This window comes from Miniopterus natalensis, chromosome 2 (assembly GCF_054644295.1).
Source record: "Miniopterus natalensis isolate mMinNat1 chromosome 2, mMinNat1.hap1, whole genome shotgun sequence".
Lineage (NCBI taxonomy): Eukaryota > Metazoa > Chordata > Mammalia > Chiroptera > Miniopteridae > Miniopterus > Miniopterus natalensis.
In genome coordinates this window covers 61,221,585-61,240,754 of record NC_142082.1, presented here as the reverse complement: position 1 = coordinate 61,240,754, position 19,170 = coordinate 61,221,585, and the positions used below count along the sequence as shown (strand labels likewise).

The window sequence follows — 19,170 nt, the reverse complement described above, 5'->3', positions numbered from 1 at the left end:
GACAAAAATATTTCTTTATCATGCACATAAACACTTAAAACTAGAACAGAGAAATAAGAACATAGGGATGCATTTTAGAAGCAAATTTACACATGTAATTAATTCATCTAGTGCCCAGAAAGAGAACAGGTACACATATGCCAATGCCATTTTCAAAATCCTTTGAAAAGCAAAAATGCTAAATTAACATAATAAATATTCATTGTGTTATCTATCACCAAAAATAGCACAAAGCCCTTGGTTATCAAGTTTTAGAATGTTTCCATTGTTCACTTTTGAGATATTATGGGATTTGAATGAAAACATGTTCAGTATCAACAAAGGGAAAATGATCCTGGGTATTTTAAAAAGTCAAAATAATTAGAGGACTTCATGCAGAAAACCTGAAATTCTTTGTTCATGTTAAAATTTGACATAAACGGTGAATCACTATATGGGAAAAGTACTTTTCTTCAAATGATAATTTCTATTACATTGTATTTAAAACTATGAGTAACATTAGAGTTCACGCAGGGCCTCAAAATCATCAAATGCACGATTACAGGGGAAGAAATTGCCACGTTAAGCACATGAATCATTCCATTGGTAAACTACTCCAACTAATCCAGTTTTTTGTTTTATTTCTTTTCAAGTATTTGTTTTTTCCCCCTGTGGAACATTACTTGTACAAGTTCATACTTCTAGGTACAGATAGGAAGTACACTCCACTTCTATATATACAGCCTTTTAAACTTTGAAGGTCATTACGGTGTTCAAACTTGCATTCTCTAGGCGTCTAAAGTCAAAGTGGTATGCCATAGCAAGCTTAAACTGCCTCTTGACACTAAATGGTAATTTTTTAAGAATGTTGTTAATGTTTGACATCAGGTTGGTAGCTTGAAATAGATAGTGACATAGTCCTTAAACCATGATAATCAACAAATGTCATAAACCAGGGCTTCCTTCCAGCAGATCTTCACCTGGTTATTGATACATCCATGATGACATCTCATTTCAAAAGTAATTTTGTTTTTTGTTGTTGTTTCAGAAAAGGAAATAACAAGAAATAAAAAGGAAGGGGGTATGAAAAAGAGAAAAGCAGAATCAAAGGAAGGAAGAAAGGGAGAGAGAGGATATCAAAATAATTTAACCTACATTCTCACTATTCCTAAAAATAATCTTTTATTTTCCTTAATCATATTTTGGAAAACCACATTAAAATGTAAGACTTTTAAAAAACATAATTTGATATGAAATTAGATTTTCAGTAATATTTTCTTCATCTCTCAAGTGATTATAAATTTTCTGTATACTGCATAAGCATTCTTTTTAAAGATAATAAAATTACATGTAGATATATTTCAGAAAACAAAATGGAAGATTTCTTATCAATAACAAGAAATATCTTCATCCATAAGATGAGAATAATGATGTGAACATTACATATTTTGAATTAAATCTCATTTAGAAAACTATCGTAAATTTATTTTCATGTTTTTATTGATTTTAGTGAGAGAGGAAGTCAGAGGGAGAAAAACATCAATCTTCTGCCTCCTGCACGCCCCCTACTGGAGATCGACCACACAACACAGGCATGTGCACTGACTGGGAGTCAAACAGGCTGCCTTTTGGTGCATGGGATGATGCTCAACCAACTGAGATATCTGGCCAGGGCTCCTGTTATCTTTTTGATAACATCTATCTATCAGGTGTGAGGTAATATTTCATAATGATTTTAAAATACATTTCCCTAATTATTAGTGATGTTGAGCACTATTTCATATATTTATTGGCCTTTTGTATGTCCTTGAAAAAAAGTCTATTCATATCCTTTGTCTATTTTTTAATCAGATTGTATGTTTAGTTGTTTGTTTGTTTTGCTATTAAGTTATACGAGTTCCTTACATAATTTAGATATTAACCTGTTATCAGATATATGATTTAAAATGTTTTTCTCCCATTCTATAGGTAGATTTTTCATTCTATTTTTCCTTTGTTGTGCAGAGCTTTTTTAGTTTGACGTAGCCTCACTTGTTTATTTTTGCTTTTGCTGCCTGTGCTTTTGAGGTAGTATCCAAAAAATCTTTACCAAGGCCATTATCAAGGAGCAGTACCCTGTTCCCTTCTAGGAGTTCTAGAGTTTCATGTCTTAACATTTAAGTCTTCAATTACTTTGAGTTGATTTTTGTATATGGTATAAAATTAAAATACAATTTCATTCTTTTACAGGTGGCTATCCAGTTTTCCTATCACCATTTACAAAAGAGGGTATCTTTTTCCACTAATATACTCTTGACACCCTTATCAAAAGAGTTGACTATATGTGGGTGTGGGTCTATGCCTGGGTTCTTTACTCTGTTCCATTGGTCTGTGAGTTTGATTTTTTGCAAACACCATAGTGTTTTAATGACTATAGCTTTGTAATATACTTTGAAATCAGGAAGTGTGATGCTTCCAGATTAGTTCCTCTTTCTAAAAATTGATTTGGCTATTCAGAGCATTTTGTCATTTCATATTAATTTTACGATTAATTTTACTTTCTATGAAAAATGCTATTGGAATTTTGATTGCATTGAATCTATAGGTGGCTTTGGGTAGTATGTGCATTTTGGCAATATTAATTATTCCAATCCATGAACAGGGGATATAATTTTATTTATTTGTGTATACTTCAATTTCTTTCATTAATGTTTTATAATTTTCTGTGTATAGAAAATTTAATTCTTGGTTAATTCGTTTTTAAGTATTTTATTTTTTCTGACACTATTGTAAATTTGATTTTCTTGAGTTTCTTTTTCGATAGATTTTTGTTGTTGTGAAGAAATGCAACTGATTTTTATATGTTGATTTTTAACCTCTTTCAATATGAAATATTCTATTTAATTACACTTTAATATTCCACATCTAATTTTTGATTAGGAATATTGTGTATTTGATTTTAATGATACTTCTTAATTTTATATCTTATATTATATTGGTACTTCTCCTAAGTTATATTGTGTGTAAGCATGAGTGTGTTTTTGTTGTTGCTGTAGTTGTTGTTTGTTTTTATTAATATTTCTATCCTGTACTTTATCTATGGGGTGCAAGCACAAGATCATTTTTCATTTTAATTCCTAAGAGTAGAATGCATTCTACCACATAGTAAGTTCCTAATAAATGTGTACTAAATGGTGAAAAAAATCAGGCTATACTTTCTAAAAAAGAGAGTCAAAACTAAACCATATTAAGCTTCTACTTATTATCAGATTCTTTCTATGTGTATCTAAAATTGTCAACACTTTATGGCATACATATACAATTTATTATTTCTTACATAAAAACATTGAAATAGTAACATAAAGTAGCTGTTTATCTAAGCATATCCAGTTTTAAAGTTATTTCTACCCAAACAGTTTATCTAAGCCAAACTAATTTTCAAAAGCTTCTCTCCTTAAAGGAATAGTAAGTTCCATGATTTCTTAAATTGCAATCATATGTCGACACTGAAATAAATATCTCTCTTGCATAACTTCATTTAAATATTCTCTCACATTATAATATGGGTTCTACTATTTACATTGTGTTAGAGAAGGAAAAAAATGAGAAAAAAAGATGTGGAACCTTGTCCACATCACATAACAAGAAATGAATGGAACTGGAAAGTTTACCCATGCCAATTGGACTCAAAGGCCTGTGAGATTATTAGATCAAATTCAATTCTTAAAATTATAAATAAATCTATACTGGGAAGGAAAAAGGTAAAGAATAGTTACAAAGGAAATAGGACAAGATCTAGCAAATACTAAAACAATGATTTTCTGTTAATTCTCACCCAAAGATATTTTTCCACTGATTTTTTAGAGAGAGTGGAAGGGAGGGGGAGAGACAGAAACATCAAGGTGAGAAAGACAGATCAATTGGTTGACCTTGACTGGAATCAAACCCTTGAGCCTTCCGTTTGAGGGCCAATGCTTTAACCACTGAGCCAAACTGGCTAGGGATTCTGTTGGTTTTTAATTTTCTCTGTATTACCCTAAATAGGGTAGGATAGATTTCCATATACTGAATATATAATTAAGAAGAAGGTTGACAGTTTCACATATTTTTTTGAATAATATCAATTTATAAATGGAGTTGAAGATCTTTGAAATCTTCTCATTTTTACATTTCTTTAATGTAAGTTTTTCCAGTTAAATTTTTAGATGTCTGTTTATATACCTCACTGTCCCAGTTTCTCTGGAGACATAAACGCAGGTGGTCTAACTCCCAATACGTGGCTATACCACCGTGAGGGTCGAGAGACACTTTAATTCAATGAGACCGAGCCAATAATTCAAGTTTCAAGAAGGGAGACAGAGACAAACATGAAGCAAATCACACAGGGTTTATTTACCAGTTCCCAATGGTTCTTGGCACCAGCAGGCCACCCGGAGGATCCGCTGAAAAACACACACAAGGTCTGGGGGTGCGGCCGCGACGGCGTCGGTCACTGCAGCCCTCTGGAAGTTCTCCTAGAGAGGTGCAGGGCAGAGCAAGGCAGGGTCAGCTTTCCCGGAGCTGGGGATGAAGTCTGTGGAGGGCAGACAAGCATCCGAAGATGTGGCCGAAAAGCCGCTGCTTTTAACAGCTGGGTTGAAGGTGTGGTGCGTCTTCAGTGTGTCTTATCAGGGTCCTACAGAGCTCGGGCCTGCTTGGAAGCCAGGGCTACAAAGTGTTAATCTTATCGTGGCACGCAGGCCTCACAATTACACTCGGTCACACAAGATGAAGTTACTTATTTCAAATCTAATACATACATCAAACTTATATTCCTGACTCTAATACACACACAAATCTATTTCTATAACAGTCCACCCGGTGATTCCCGCGGATTTAGTCCAAGGGAATCAGACTAAAAGGGGTTTCTTCTTCTGAGGAAGAAGAGTAAAAATCATCTTAAGAAAGAGATAAAGCAAAAAGAAACAAGCAAAACCAAGAGCAATTTCCTTAATCAGAGTCCAAGTATTTTGTAAAGAAGAAAATCCATGTTGAATGAGGGTCACGGGGTTCAGCGCGTTCCAGTTGGGAGTGCAAGGTACGATTCTCCAAAGTGAGAGGAGGGTGTCCCCGAGATGACAGGCGGTGTGTAGCTTCCTGACGTCCTCCTTGGTTGCGATGGTCCCAGCATTTGGTACGTAGACGATGTGATGTAGTTCGTCTATTGGCTTCTTGAGTTGTTGAAGCGTCTTCTTAGTGAGACCCTCAAGTTGTGCTAACTTAGTAAAAGATTCGTTAAGGGTGGGTGGGGCGGTATAATGCTTGGTAGTTAGAGTAGGGACAAGGGGCATAGAAGGGTGCCAAAAGATAGTTGAAGATTCTGTATAAGTAGTATAATGTGTGACATTATTTATAGAAATGTTCATAGCATTAGTAAGGAGAGAGCAATTATTCATGCCTTGAATGTTGACATCTAAAAAGGTCTTATGGTCAAAGTAGGAAAAGTTAGAGAAACAAATTACCCAATTATGTCTTCCTAAAGAGTAGAAAGTGGGTCTAGGCTGATGTGGGATTAAAGCAACAGGAAAAGAGTCTGCATAAAGTGCATTATGAGCAATGTAGACAGTGGGCGAGAATTCAATAAGATCTGATTTTTTGAAAAAGTAGGGATCAACGAACAAAAGATCGCCTATAGGTAAGACATAATCTTCTCCTATTTTGGTAGGAATATCAATAGTGGAGTAGGCTAGGAGATTTTCTCCGCCAATAGTTGTTAGAATAGATATTTTGCAGTCTGCCATGTCACAACCAACAGGCTTAGAGAAGTCAACTCTTGCAGTAGCATCGCTCCATAAGGGATTAAATCCAGTACCTAACTGTATTAAATTAAGCATGTCTCTGTGGGCCTGAGTCAAATGGTCTTGAATTTTTATGCATTGCCATTTGAATTGATACATTTGGAATCGAGTATTGAGGTCCTCTAGGTCCATGTGAAGCTTTTGGATAGCCTCATTCTGTTGTTTAGTTGCTTCGGATAATAATCTGATTTGTTTTTGGGTCTGTGCAGCTAGTGCATAGGCCGAATCAAAAGAAGATGAGACTAATCTCATTATCTTTGCCTCTTCCGTGGCCGTTTCTGACATGAAGACATTTAAGTCACGTGTCAGTTTGTTGATCTTAATAGAATTAGCTATAGATACAGTTAGGGAGAGAGATGCCATTGCAAATGAGGCTGCATCAAGTTGTAGGAGTTTCCTAACATTAGAATGAAAACGTTGGGGAAAGGGTGGTAATTGTATGTTAAGTTGTTGTGAAGCACATGCAGGTATAAGGGAGGTTACAAGAAAGTCAGAAGGTGAAAAGTACAGAGTGGTGCGTTGAATTTGTGGTTTGTAAATAATTCGAATTGGATTATCAGAGTGGGTCATGACAGGAGGTGGTGTTAAAATGGTAGGTGCAGGCTTAATAATACCATATGAATAGATGGAAGGAAAATGTAAAGTCCTTAAACATATGGTGCTATTATAACATCCTCTATAGATAATGCAGGGGTCTAGAGGTGTCTTAGTAGAGCATTGATCTCTCGGGTTTGATACATGGAAGAAATCAGAATTAGGTAATACTGTGTGGTTAGTAATAGGTGAGTGATGGTGTAGGAAGGCTTTTTTCCATCCTCCTTCAAGGTACATTATCATGTATGATTGATAACCTAGTGATAAACTTCCTGCGATTCTAAAGGTGTTGTGAGTGTTAATCTCCGCACCAAAAGTAGAAAACCAAGAGGTTGGTTTCATTCCATAAGAGACATTGTAAGTGAGATTAATCCTAGGGTCTAATACCTGAGAACAAAGATCCCAATGAGTTTTGTCTAAAGGGAATGGTGTTGGTCTGGTAACATTTTCAGGAAACTTGTACCATTTCTGTATAGTGTGAGGCGCTGCACTAGTAAGAGTGCCCTGAGTATAATCAAATTTTACTGATATATTCCTATACTTTGTGATAGGAAAAGGGCCATAAGAGTAAGGATGATATCTAAAGGGTGCAGCTTTAGTGTTAATGGAATGTATTGGAATAACACCATATGGTAGGTTAGGATGTAAAATCATGAATTTGTGAATGGAACAGTCATGGTATGTCTGACTCTCCTTTGTTAAATTGATATTAGAGGTGTTACTTCTGAATAAAAATATAGGAAATGTTGTTTGCTGAAATTGGATAGACGAAAATTGGAGTGTGATATTGCCAATAAGTGAGGAATTTAGATTATTGGGTTCTTCCCTTATTAAGATATGAGTAGACTGAAGCCAATTGTGTAAGGTTGTGTCTATTTTTGATGTAAATGTCATTGTACTTGTTGTGATGTTAGAGCAGTCCTGTGGTGGGTATTCAAGAGCTTTTATAGGTGTTTTTACGCCTACAATCATAGCATTTATAGTTGTTTGTATAATATTTCCTCTGCCTCGACATAAGTGAGTACTATTAAGCATGCCCCTCTGATTTGGTAAGTTCCATGTGTTTTGGGTAAACCCTAGAGCCGATGGTGTTCTGAGTTTAGATGCTAATGTGATTGTTTTTTGATAGGTATGTTTCTGTAAGAGTTCTTTTATCGGTTTTGGTAGGAAAGAAGGGTCTCTACAATAAATTGCCTTTTCTATGAATGTAAAGCTTTGATCGAAAGGGTCAGTATCATTAAGTGGAAAAGAATTATTCACTATGCCTGCTGCAAAACAGATTTGATAGATGGGACCAAATCGAGGTGCTTCCCATAATTTGGGTTCTATGGTAAAATCATCATAAGTGACAGGGGAAATTAGATCAGTCAGCACCTGAGGTATATGTCTAAAAGGCCAAAAATTATTGTCCTTCTCTAGGTATTCTTCAGGTGTGATTGCATCATCCAATGGTGTCCTCATATGAGAGGCAAATGTAGTGCCTTCAGAGGCACCTATAGTGCATTCTATTCCAATGCAAAAATTGCCAAAGGTTGGAAAATTTGGAAACTCTGTAAGATAATATTGATAATATGTTATGTCACCTTCCTTTACTGTATGATTAATAGGATGTCCTTCAGGGAAGCCTTCTGGTAATGTAGGATTTGAAATTGGTGGTGAGAAAAAGGGTTTGGGATTCATGAAAGTTGGAGTGGTTAGTGAGGTAGTAGGAGTAGTGGCCTCTAAGGTTTCTGTTGTTTCTGTTGAGGCAGCTAGATTCAAACTAGTAATGTTCTCATCATCATACTCATAGTCCTCTATATCTGTGTCATCTAGTTCTCCTGTGTTCCAAAAACTCATTAAGTGTTCCATGAAGGGTACTACATTAAAAGTTGCTCTTTGTATACAAGTATTATTTTCTTCAGTGCTATAAGGGTCTATTGACTGTATCGGCATTATGATGGATCCTCTTAATTGTAAAAGGGTATCATTAGAGATATGATAAGTTATTCCCTGTGGTTCCCGAGATTGTGTGTCAACAATTGATACAGATCTAGTACGTAATGCATCCTGAAACCATTGAAGTTTCACACAGTCTTTAAGTTGTGTGTGATGATATGCTCTTAGAGTAGTCTGATCTTCATTTAAAGCTTGTAGCTGACAATACTTCTGTGTATAATAACTTGGACATAGTTTATGTGTAGCAGTGTAATATAGAGAAGTGTTGAAATCAAAGTGTCCTATAGTTAGAGAAAAAAGAGTATTGTTAGTGAAGATATAAGGAGGGTGAAAGATGTAATGTTGTGGAGGTTGTTCTAAAGTAAGGTTATGAAGAGGTGGTTCCATAGTCATAGCTGCTGCTATAGTATTTGGTTTTATAGTAGTAGTAGTAGAAGTTTTAGTAGAAGTTTCAAAAGAAGTAGCTATAGTAGGAGAAATAGTTGTACCATTGCAGATTTTAAAAAGTATTACAGAAGCTAGAGTTATATAAATGATTCCTCTTCCTCTAACATTTGCATAAGTTCCTCCGATTCTTTTTCTCGTTGGGTAATAGCTGGGCGGAAATGCCATTCTGGGGTTGATTCGGGAGCTCCTAGGCTTCCTAAACAAAGTTGAGTAAGAAATTCTGTTGGTGTGGACAATGAGAGTATCTGAGGTGGATTTCTATCTTCTGCATAAATTGCTTGTTCAGCTATTGTTATATAATCTTTCAGCATAGAAATCCAATCAATTGCAGCCTGACCTGGTAAATATTCAGAAAGGCTTTGAATGCCATCAAGGGTTCCTTGAACTATTTCTATAACTCCACCTGAGAAAGCAGAGCAAATAGGTTGTGGGTAAGCACTTGCATCTAGTAAAGCAATCCTAGTGTACCATGAAGGGTTGATAAGATCAGGATAGAGTCTGCGGTAACGTCTCTGTTGTGGCGGGGGATTCAGGTGTGAAAGTGGGTAAAGAGGAGTAGAAGGTTGTAAAGGTTGGGTTGCAGTAGGTGCTGAAGGGGTATGAGTAGGAGGTTGTGGTAAAGCCACAATATCAGCAATATCTGGTGATGGAGGAGGAGTAGGATTAGAAAGTTGAATAGTATTAGGTGATGGGGTAACTATATTTCCTTTGACGGTCTGAAGGAATTCGGTTATGTTGAGCTCCCATCGCTCCAGGATAGACCTGTCAGGATACAGACAGTGTGATTATAGAACCAAGATGTGGGGGTAGTGAGGTTGGAAATGATATCATGAATTATTCCTCGAAGATGTTCAATATCATTAGAGTATGTGATGGGTGGAGTGTATGTTCTCCATTGGCACCATGTAAGGGTCAGAGTGCCAATCACTATGGCGAGGAGTAGAATAAAAGTAAGAAGGAAAGTAACTATTTTCATAACGGTCCCTAAATGCATCCTGTGAGATAAAGATTATAAGGATTTGTAAGAGAAAGAAAGAAAGTATGGCTGATAGAAGTGTGTAAAGCAATATGATAAGTGTAGGTCTCAAGTAAAAGGTTGAGAATTGCCTATCTTGGTCTGTTGTAAATGTCCCTTGTTATTTACAGTCCAATATAACGAGGCTCCGCTGTGTGCAATTATTTCCTGTGGGGATAGGGAGCCATCTTTAGGATTTTTGGTTAAAATTTTATAAGGTAAATTTCTATGAATTTTAGGTGTAGGTGGAACAAATTCATAATCTGGGATTTTTTCAAGATGAGGAGCATAAAGTTCTTCAAATGGTGATAACCTCTGTGGTCTAGGTCTGCTATTTAGTAAAAGAGTAGCTCTATCTAACAACTCTTGTAGAGATGTGAAGTGTCTGTCCATCATCAAAGTTTGGATCTTATGTTTAAGAAGACCATTATGTCTTTCAATTGTACCTGCTGCTGTAGGGTTATAAGGTAAATGAAAATTCCAATCAATATCATATTCCTGTGCTAATTTCTGAACTTTTGCTGCTGTAAAGTGTGAACCTTGATCTGATTCAATGCATTGTGGAGGACCAAAATGGGTCATCCAACTTTGGATTGTTTTAAGAGTAGTATTGGCATCTGGGTGATTAGAACCAATTGCAGTTAGAATTCCAGTGCATACATCTACTAAAGTACAAGCATATTTTTGGGTAAAAGGTACTGTTAATGGACCAATAAAGTCAATTTGTAGAAGTTGATTAGGAAATAAGGGTTTACTAATTCTAGGTGGTTGTAAAGCCCTAAACATCTGAGTTCCTTTACAAGTTTCACAAGAATTTACAGCTGATTTAATATCTTTAATGGGGGTCTTAATATTTCTTTTATAGAACCAATTTATGAGTGCAGAGTGTCCAATGTGTCCTAAATTAGTATGAATCTGTTTAATGAATTGGATTGGTAGAATAAGTTCTTCCTTAGGTTTGTCAACCATGTATTTGCCATCTCTCTTTTTTAACTTGATAGTTGGAATTGGAGGTATAAAATAATTACCATCCTCATCTTTCTTAATAGATAATTTAATGGGTAATGATTTAGTTCTATCAAGGATTGTGACTTCTTGATCGGGTGTGAGTCCTTTAGCTAATTGATCTGCTACTTGATTGTGTAATGTAGTAGGTGAGTTGTCTGTAGCGTGTGCACTAACATGTGTGACATATATCTTAATCCTTTCTGAAAATTCATCTAACTTAACCCAGTAAGGTTTGGACCAAATTTCCTTTCCATTAATACTCCAATCAGTTTCTTTCCATTTCCCGGACCATAATATAATACCATTATATATGGCCCAAGAGTCGGTGTAAATATACACCTTAGCTCTATGTTGTTCTACAGAGTCTTTCACTGCTAGGTATGCTGCAATGAGTTCTGCATGTTGAGCAGATTTGGACTCACCCTTTGCTGTCAGGGCTTGACATGTCGCGGGATTGAAAGCCGCAGCTCTCCAAGTATGTCGGTCGCCGGACACGGAGGCTGATCCGTCTGTAAACCAGGCATTTTTCAAGGTGGGTGAGTATTTTGGTCCACACGTCCCAATGGGTTTTGCCATTGGGGCAAGCTTGTTGGCACGGGTAGGTGGCTCTACCTCAAGCTTGCAAACCTCCTCGGTGAGGAGGGCTGGTTCTCCAGCGCCGCTGGTACTACGCGAATTGATATACCACTTCCATGCGAGTACCTTCTCCTCAATTTGGCTACCTGCCAATTCTTCCGCTGACATATCTAACCATGCCTTGAGTGGCAAGGTACTCCTGACCTTAATGGGTTGAAGTCCTGTCAAAGGCTCAGTATGCAATAGTGCAGCATACAAAGTCCAAATTAATTTTTCATAAGGGGAGTATTTAAAATGAGAATATGGAAATTTTTTGGACCAAAATCCTACTGGAATTAATCTAGGCTCATCTGGTGACTTTTTGTAAAGTCCCCAGTGACCATGATCCTGTAGGAAAGCTATGTCTAAGACTATCCTATCTCCCGGTCTTATAGACTGGAGAGTAGAAAAGAGGTGTATGTACTCCTTAAGTTGTTGGAAAGCCTGCTCCTGTTCCTCATTCCAAACAAAATCTATTGCTTTCCTGGTGACTTTGTAAATTGGTTTAGCTATGTCTGCTAGATATGGTATGTGTTGCCTCCAGAACATAAATAATCCCATAAGTTGTTGTGCTTCCTTCTTGTTAGTAGGTGATTTTAGAGAATCTAATTTATTAATAACTTTCTCTGGAACAGATCTGCCTTGAGAGCTCCAGTTAATGCCTAAGAAGGTAACTTGTGTGCCAGGCCTTTGTATTTTGTCTGGGTTAATTGTCCACCCATTTTGCTGCAAATAAGATACTAAGGAGTCTAGGTCCTTTCTCAAGACTTCTAAATTGTTGTTGTATAGCATGATATCATCTATGTACTGTATGATTTTTGAGGTATATTTTGTGGGATCAATGTAAGAAGCTAGAAGATTGTGAGCTATGGTGGGTGAATTTTTGTAACCTTGTGGTAATCTTTTAAATTGATATTGCTTTCCTTGCCATGTAAAAGTAGTAAACTGTCTAGAGTCCTCATGAAGTGGGATGGTAAAAAACATGTCTGACAAATCCACTGCTGCCATATATTTTGGCAGATCAGATTGGATAATATTAATAACTTCAGTTGCATTAGGTAATGTTCCTGGAAGAGTGGGTGAGACCTTATTTAAATTTCTGTAATCAATGGTAATTCTGTATGTTCCATTAGGTTTCTTAACTGGCCAAATTGGACTATTATAAATGTGAGATCTACCTATTTCAATAATATCTTCTTTGAGTAATTTCTCTAATGCTGCTGTGACATCAGCATGTCCACCCTTGAGTGGATATTGGGGAGTAAAGGAAGCTTGTGTTGGAGTAGGTAAAGTAACTGGTTCTATATTGATGGCTGCTAGATTGGTATGAAACTTCGTAACTGCCAAACTCTTGATTGAGGAACAGAATATATTAGGAATGACATCCATACCAATTAGGTTAGCTACGTTAGGTGCTGTATGTAAGGTGCAAGGAATTTTCCTATCTCTATAGAGAATAGTGCATTTAAGTGAGTTAGCAATAATGGTATTTCCTGTAACTCCTTCAATAACAATAGATTTTCCATTTGAATTAGAGAAATTAGAATTGTATAAAGAAATCTGTGATCCAGTATCTACAAGAAAGGTGGTAGGGATAGTGTTAGAATTTATGACTATATTAAGTGTAATATAAGGTCTGTTATCAGTGTGTATATAGTGTATACCTGAGAAATCAAATTGCTTACACTCATTTAGTTCATAATTCCTTTGATAATCTATTGGCCCCCTTCCCTCAAATACTGTGGTCGGGGGCCCTTCCAGTTTCCCTGTTGACTGAAAGTGTTTCCCTGTTGCTGCCTACGAAATGGGTTTCTATTTTGAGAAGAAATTTGATTCTGATTCTGATAATTTTGTCTATTAATGTTGTTGTTATTGTTGGACCTAAAAGGATTATTATTTCTAAAAGGATTATTGTTAGAGTTGTTTGTTCGTGGGTAAGAAAGTTTTTTGAAAAAAGGGTTGTTAGATTTCCAGTATTCTCCTTGTTTCTGTGGATATTGAGGCCTATTATTGTTGCCTGAAAATTGTTTTCTGGGCTTAAATGACATGTTCTGTTGACCTCTAATGTTAGTTAGGAAAGCAAAGGTAGATTCTATGGGTGGTTCCTTGCCTTTTTCCCTTGTTGAAAAGGTGAATTTCCTGTCCTGAATTAAGTCCTCATGAAGAGTAATCTTAGTTTTAATTTCATTAGCAGTGGTGGCACCAGAAATTAAATTCTGGAGTTGAATTTTGTATCCTTCTGGTGCATTTCTAATTAATGCTCTTATAATACCTTGTATATTCTGGCATTCCCAAGGGCTGTCGTTTTCTGGATGGTAGACACCATTCAGAATGACTAATTTTCTGAGCTGTTTCTGTAATTCTCCTAATGATCTCCACTCTCGAGAGAATTGTGAGGAAGTAAAATCTACAATTGGAAATGCTCTCCTCCAAGCTTCAGAAATCCACTGCCATAAAGATTGAACTAAATTTCTGTTACTTTCTATAGCTCTCTTTACCTCATCCTTTACTTTAGAAAGTTCGATTGCATCTACTACCTGTGCTAATTCATCTGCACTAAGCATGGTAGTATGTCCTCCCCTTTCAAAGATAGAAACTAACCAATCTACATCTGTCTTGTCTCCTTTAATAATAATTTGTCTAAGTTCTGATAATTCCTTTCTGTCAAAAGATGTAAATTCTACAACCTCTTCAGGTTGATTCTCTCCTTGTTCTCTCTTAATAATTTTCTTTCTGACTACTGCGGGTTTGGCTGAGTATTTGTTAACTACTATTTTTGCTAATTCTTTCCCTCTGTCATTATCTTCTTGCAAATTGTGGATAGTATGTAGCAATATAGGTACTATCTCCTGAGGTGGTGCTCTCTCTATTACTGGTATTAATGTAGCTGGATTATTGGTTACGTCAGCATTAAGCCTGGGTGTATGAGCTACAGTATGTTTCTTTCTCAGCGCGTCCTCTAGGGTGCGCCACTTACTCTCTCCTGGGATGTTTGCCAAGGGAGGTTGTTTACGTGTTAATTTCCTCCACCAGGCCCTAAGTTTCTCCATCTTATTTTCTAAATGTGAGTCTAATTACTGGCCCGTTCCTACCAAAGGGATAGATGGAATTAGGTGTGGGAGCCCTTTGGACTACAGAAGTACGAATATCAGTGAGAAAAAGAAAAGAATGTAGTTTGGAAAGCAATTGAAGGATCCTTCTTGAAATTTTAGTCATTAGCTCTGCCACAAAATATTTTCACAACTCGTCCACCCGGACGGTTTAGAAATGTCACTTTCTTTTTCTCAAAATTTAGTTTGAAAACATATACACCTTATTTCAAAGACCAAAATCGTTTATGCCACGACTGAGTCCTACACGTAATCACGCGGTTGGTACAATCCGCCAACACGGGTCCGAAAGGAACCAGGCACACGATTTACACACCAGGGATACGCTTGCCTGTTTAAGCTTATTGAGACACTTGGCATCGATTGTCAACTGACAGTTCTACGGCCCGAACTTCCTCCAAAGTCCGGTTTTATCTCCCACGCAAGCCGCCGGGTAGTACAATCCGCTACCTCGGATCCCTTGGGACAGAGAAACCCCTTTTGCCCTCCGGCTGAGCCTTTGGGAGTAGGTCTCTCCTGGGTGCGCCCCGCAGGTGAACGGCGTTAAAGCTTGTAATAGTGGGCAGAGATCCGAGAAACTGAAAGCAACTCACGATCCTTTCTCAAAATAGCTTAAGTTCCAAACGGTGAACGCGCATAGATTATAGTGCACTGAACTCACTTGGTCAGAGAGCAGGTGTATTTCCCACAGTTTTCAAAGTTTCAAATTGGTACAGCTAATTCCGGGTATATCCAATTAAGAAATTTTTACGCTGACATAAAATTCAAAGTCTAGAATTTAGAATGTGTGTATTCATCTGTAATACACACCAACAGGTTATATCCTGCTGTAAAATAAAATCCTGCGTATACTTGCCAATTCTTTGGCACAATCCTGCCGACTACGCCAACTGTCCCAGTTTCTCTGGAGACATAAACGCAGGTGGTCTAACTCCCAATACGTGGCTATACCACCGTGAGGGTCGAGAGACACTTTAATTCAATGAGACCGAGCCAATAATTCAAGTTTCAAGAAGGGAGACAGAGACAAACATGAAGCAAATCACACAGGGTTTATTTACCAGTTCCCAATGGTTCTTGGCACCAGCAGGCCACCCGGAGGATCCGCTGAAAAACACACACAAGGTCTGGGGGTGCGGCCGCGACGGCGTCGGTCACTGCAGCCCTCTGGAAGTTCTCCTAGAGAGGTGCAGGGCAGAGCAAGGCAGGGTCAGCTTTCCCGGAGCTGGGGATGAAGTCTGTGGAGGGCAGACAAGCATCCGAAGATGTGGCCGAAAAGCCGCTGCTTTTAACAGCTGGGTTGAAGGTGTGGTGCGTCTTCAGTGTGTCTTATCAGGGTCCTACAGAGCTCGGGCCTGCTTGGAAGCCAGGGCTACAAAGTGTTAATCTTATCGTGGCACGCAGGCCTCACAATTACACTCGGTCACACAAGATGAAGTTACTTATTTCAAATCTAATACATACATCAAACTTATATTCCTGACTCTAATACACACACAAATCTATTTCTATAACACTCACTTGAGCTAACCTTGAAAACAGGGAACAAATTACAATAATGATTTATTTATAAACACTTTTAAAGAAATAACAGTTAATATAATCTTGTCTTAGTCATTTTAGCTGAAAAGTTTGAGTTATCTTTTAATATTTTGTTCTTCTGTTTCCTTAATACAATAGCAAAAAAACAAACAAAACAAAAACACCCGCACACTTTTAAGTAGAGAGAAAGAATAGTGTTATGTTCAGGCATAACCCTCATAGGGGACTCCATTGTGCATAGGATTAACCTTTAGACTCTAACAAGGTCTTTCAATCAATTCTAATCTGTTTTTCTTCTTACCCTATACTGCTCTTTCTCTGCACTCTTTATTGTCTGTGTTTTTGCCATCCCCTGAACATGTGCTACTTCATACATCCATGCTTTTATACATTCTGTTCTCTCATCCTTGAATGAACATTTCCCACATCTCTGCCATGTAAATACAGAATACACACTTATTGCTTATGGAACAAATTAAAATTTGTAGGGAATACACCTTCTGGCATAGGCAGAATTAACACTTCATCCTAATGTGAAATCAGCACTTTGCAAACACATAATATAGTCTTTATCACACTGCATTGGTGAAAAGCAACTGCTTACAAATCCATCTTTACACATTGAATGATGTATTCTGCATTAAAAAGGACAATTTTTGTCTATTTCTCAGTTAATATATCTCATTTAGTAATCAAATATCTTTGAACAAAATGCTCAGTATACACTTATTATATTAAATTTTGTACATTCTATGATCTTTCACATAATTTTGGATGGAGTAGGCACTTAGTGTATTTTAATTTTAATGTATCAATAAAACACCAATGAATAGCTAATTATAAATTGTGATTGACTGTTAATATTGAAATTCAAATTTGATAGAGTTGAAAGCTTGGGAAACCTATTTAGATGGAGGTATTTATAGATTCATTTAATAAATAATGTTGATGCATCTAGCTCTTAAAATACTCCAAAATCTAGGTTTTATTCACTTTTTATTATTAAAGTAATTTTTTAGCTATTTTATCCTCTGATATCAAAAAACATTGTATGAAATGTTATATAAATCAAATTTCTGATTCATTTTTAAACAAGAGTTATGTTTCTTCAGTGATGAAATGTCAACTTCTGTATTTCATAAACTGTCAGATTTTCCATATTGCTTAAGAAAAGGTCTGAATACATAAACTATGTTCTAAACTCTAAAATCAGAAAATTTATTGGACATCTAAAGGAGTGTGCCTTTCACTGACAATATTTTGTTTTCACTCTGATATTCATAAAATGACTCAGTCAAGAATCATGTCATAAAATTCATGACATAACTGAGAGAAAAAAATGTAGGTGGCAGGAATGGCACTGGGTGTTAGACCCGTGGGGTCACACCAGACCTGGATTCCGCAACCTTGGCATTTGGATTCTGGCTAGGAAAGAATTCAGACCCAAGACCTGAACTACAAGAGAAAATTTATTTGGTAAATCACAGAGGTAGAAGAAGCAATTCCTAGAAGAAATGGGCTTAGGGAACAAGTTATAAAGGCAAAGGAAAGGCCCTTGGAGCTTGGGAGTGAGGAAGCAAATGCTAAGGGGCCTGAGTTGGGGGGAGGGAAAGGTTAGGTAAAGGGAGAGGGAAAGGCATTGGCTTACTCCCAGGAGGGAGAGTGCACTGGGTCCTCTGCTCTAATGATTTTAAGGGTGGAGATTTTAGGGGAGGTCCCAGGGGAAGATCTTAATAGAATATTTAGTAGTTTTCCTGGTGTGTCCTTTCAGGATTGTGGTCTCCACTAATTGGTTGGTGCCAGGGTGGTGCCAGCATTCAATGCAGCCGGTCCTGAGGTCAGCTGTGGCTGGTTTTGTTGCTTCTCTGGGCCTGGAGCTTAAACACAACTGAGGCCTAGATGTTATCTCTAGGGAGGGAAGGTCAGGGGTCCCAAACCATAAGACAAATGATATTATTCTAGAGGAGGAAAGGGCCACTCTGGGGGTGAGGTCCAACCTCACAATTATTCATTGCTAGGCACCTGGAGCTTTCCACCTTGAGGACCTTCTGTACCTGGCCTATCATTCTTGTTCAGCTCATGTCTATCTAACTGCCTATCACAAAAACAGAGTTTTTTAGTAAAAGACATCATAGAAGTATGAGAGTAAGAGTATATAGTTATAGCTATGTCACAAATTCATCATGACCTATGACTTACCTCATTTTGCCATTTCAAAAGAAATTATGAGTGGATCTCCAGAAAACACTCCTTAAAACTATAATCATGAATTTATTATAGCAATATTTATTGAGCACTTAACTGTGACTGCTAGGTCATTAGATCTTATACCATTTTTACTTTTCCTAGCATAGTGGCAAATTCTAACAATCCAACCTTAGCAGTGATTTGATTTTCTTCTTTCTTAACAAACTGTCTCATATTGGTTCAGGCCCTTCGACTTCTATAGCAAATACTTTCCTGAAACCCTTACTTTCTTTTTCTCCCCCACTGGGTCCATTTTATATGTCACATTTGCCTTCTCTAAGTACAAATCAACAAATCATGCATTCTATTTCTCAATAGCACTGCAATTTCAATGTTTACCAAATCAATTTACCTGAAACTAATACATTTCAACATTTGCCCACCATAATTTTTCTACTATTGCAACATATTTAACATTTTTAAATGGATTTAAGCCAGGTTTTAGGCAGTGGGACATTTTCTTAAAAGAAAATTGTGCATTGAACCCCAATTAAATTACTGGAGAGGTGTTGGGTAAACACAAATGATGAGAAAGATTTCTGCTACTTGCCAAGATAGAATGAAAGAAACGGAATTACTCTCCCACTTGAAACAACTGAAAAGCTGGAAAAATATATGAAACAACAGTTTTCAGAAAATGTTTCTTCAGAGACAAGAAAAAAATAAATTGAACCCTGTACTAGATTGATTAGTGCCCTTGTTATAACATAGTAAAAGCTAGGAAAATTTCAGGACAAGTGGAATAAGGAAACTGAGACAGATAGTTAAATAGCAGTTTGCAGCCACCTAATAAATCTTATCTTCCCTAAACCAAGGACATTTGAGAGTAAATGGTTTATGTTAGATGGGCCAGGTACAG

At 37.0% G+C, this 19,170-nt stretch overlaps 1 protein-coding gene across 1 annotated transcript; it reads right to left on the bottom strand.

Annotated features, from left to right (window-relative positions):
- Positions 1–4,447: 4,447 nt before the first annotated feature.
- On the bottom strand, positions 4,448–12,125 carry LOC148093691 (uncharacterized). The gene is made up of 2 exons (XM_087813836.1): positions 11,220–12,125; positions 4,448–5,212 (listed from the first exon to the last, which is right to left on the bottom strand). The coding sequence occupies exons 1-2, from the start codon at positions 11,971–11,973 to the stop codon at positions 4,848–4,850; spliced, it is 1,119 nt and encodes a 372-aa protein (XP_087669962.1). The 5' UTR covers positions 11,974–12,125; the 3' UTR covers positions 4,448–4,847.
- Between the last annotated feature and the right edge of the window lie 7,045 nt (positions 12,126–19,170).

Bases quoted from the DNA above. Each gene is read 5' to 3' on its own strand.
- LOC148093691 (XM_087813836.1), bottom strand. From the start codon at position 11,973: ATGGGATTATTTATGTTCTGGAGGCAACACATACCATATCTAGCAGAC. The intron at 5,213-11,219 runs GTGAGTCCAAAT...TTACTAAGTTAG, and splicing joins TCAAGCCCTGACAGCAAAGG to CACAACTTGAGGGTCTCACT.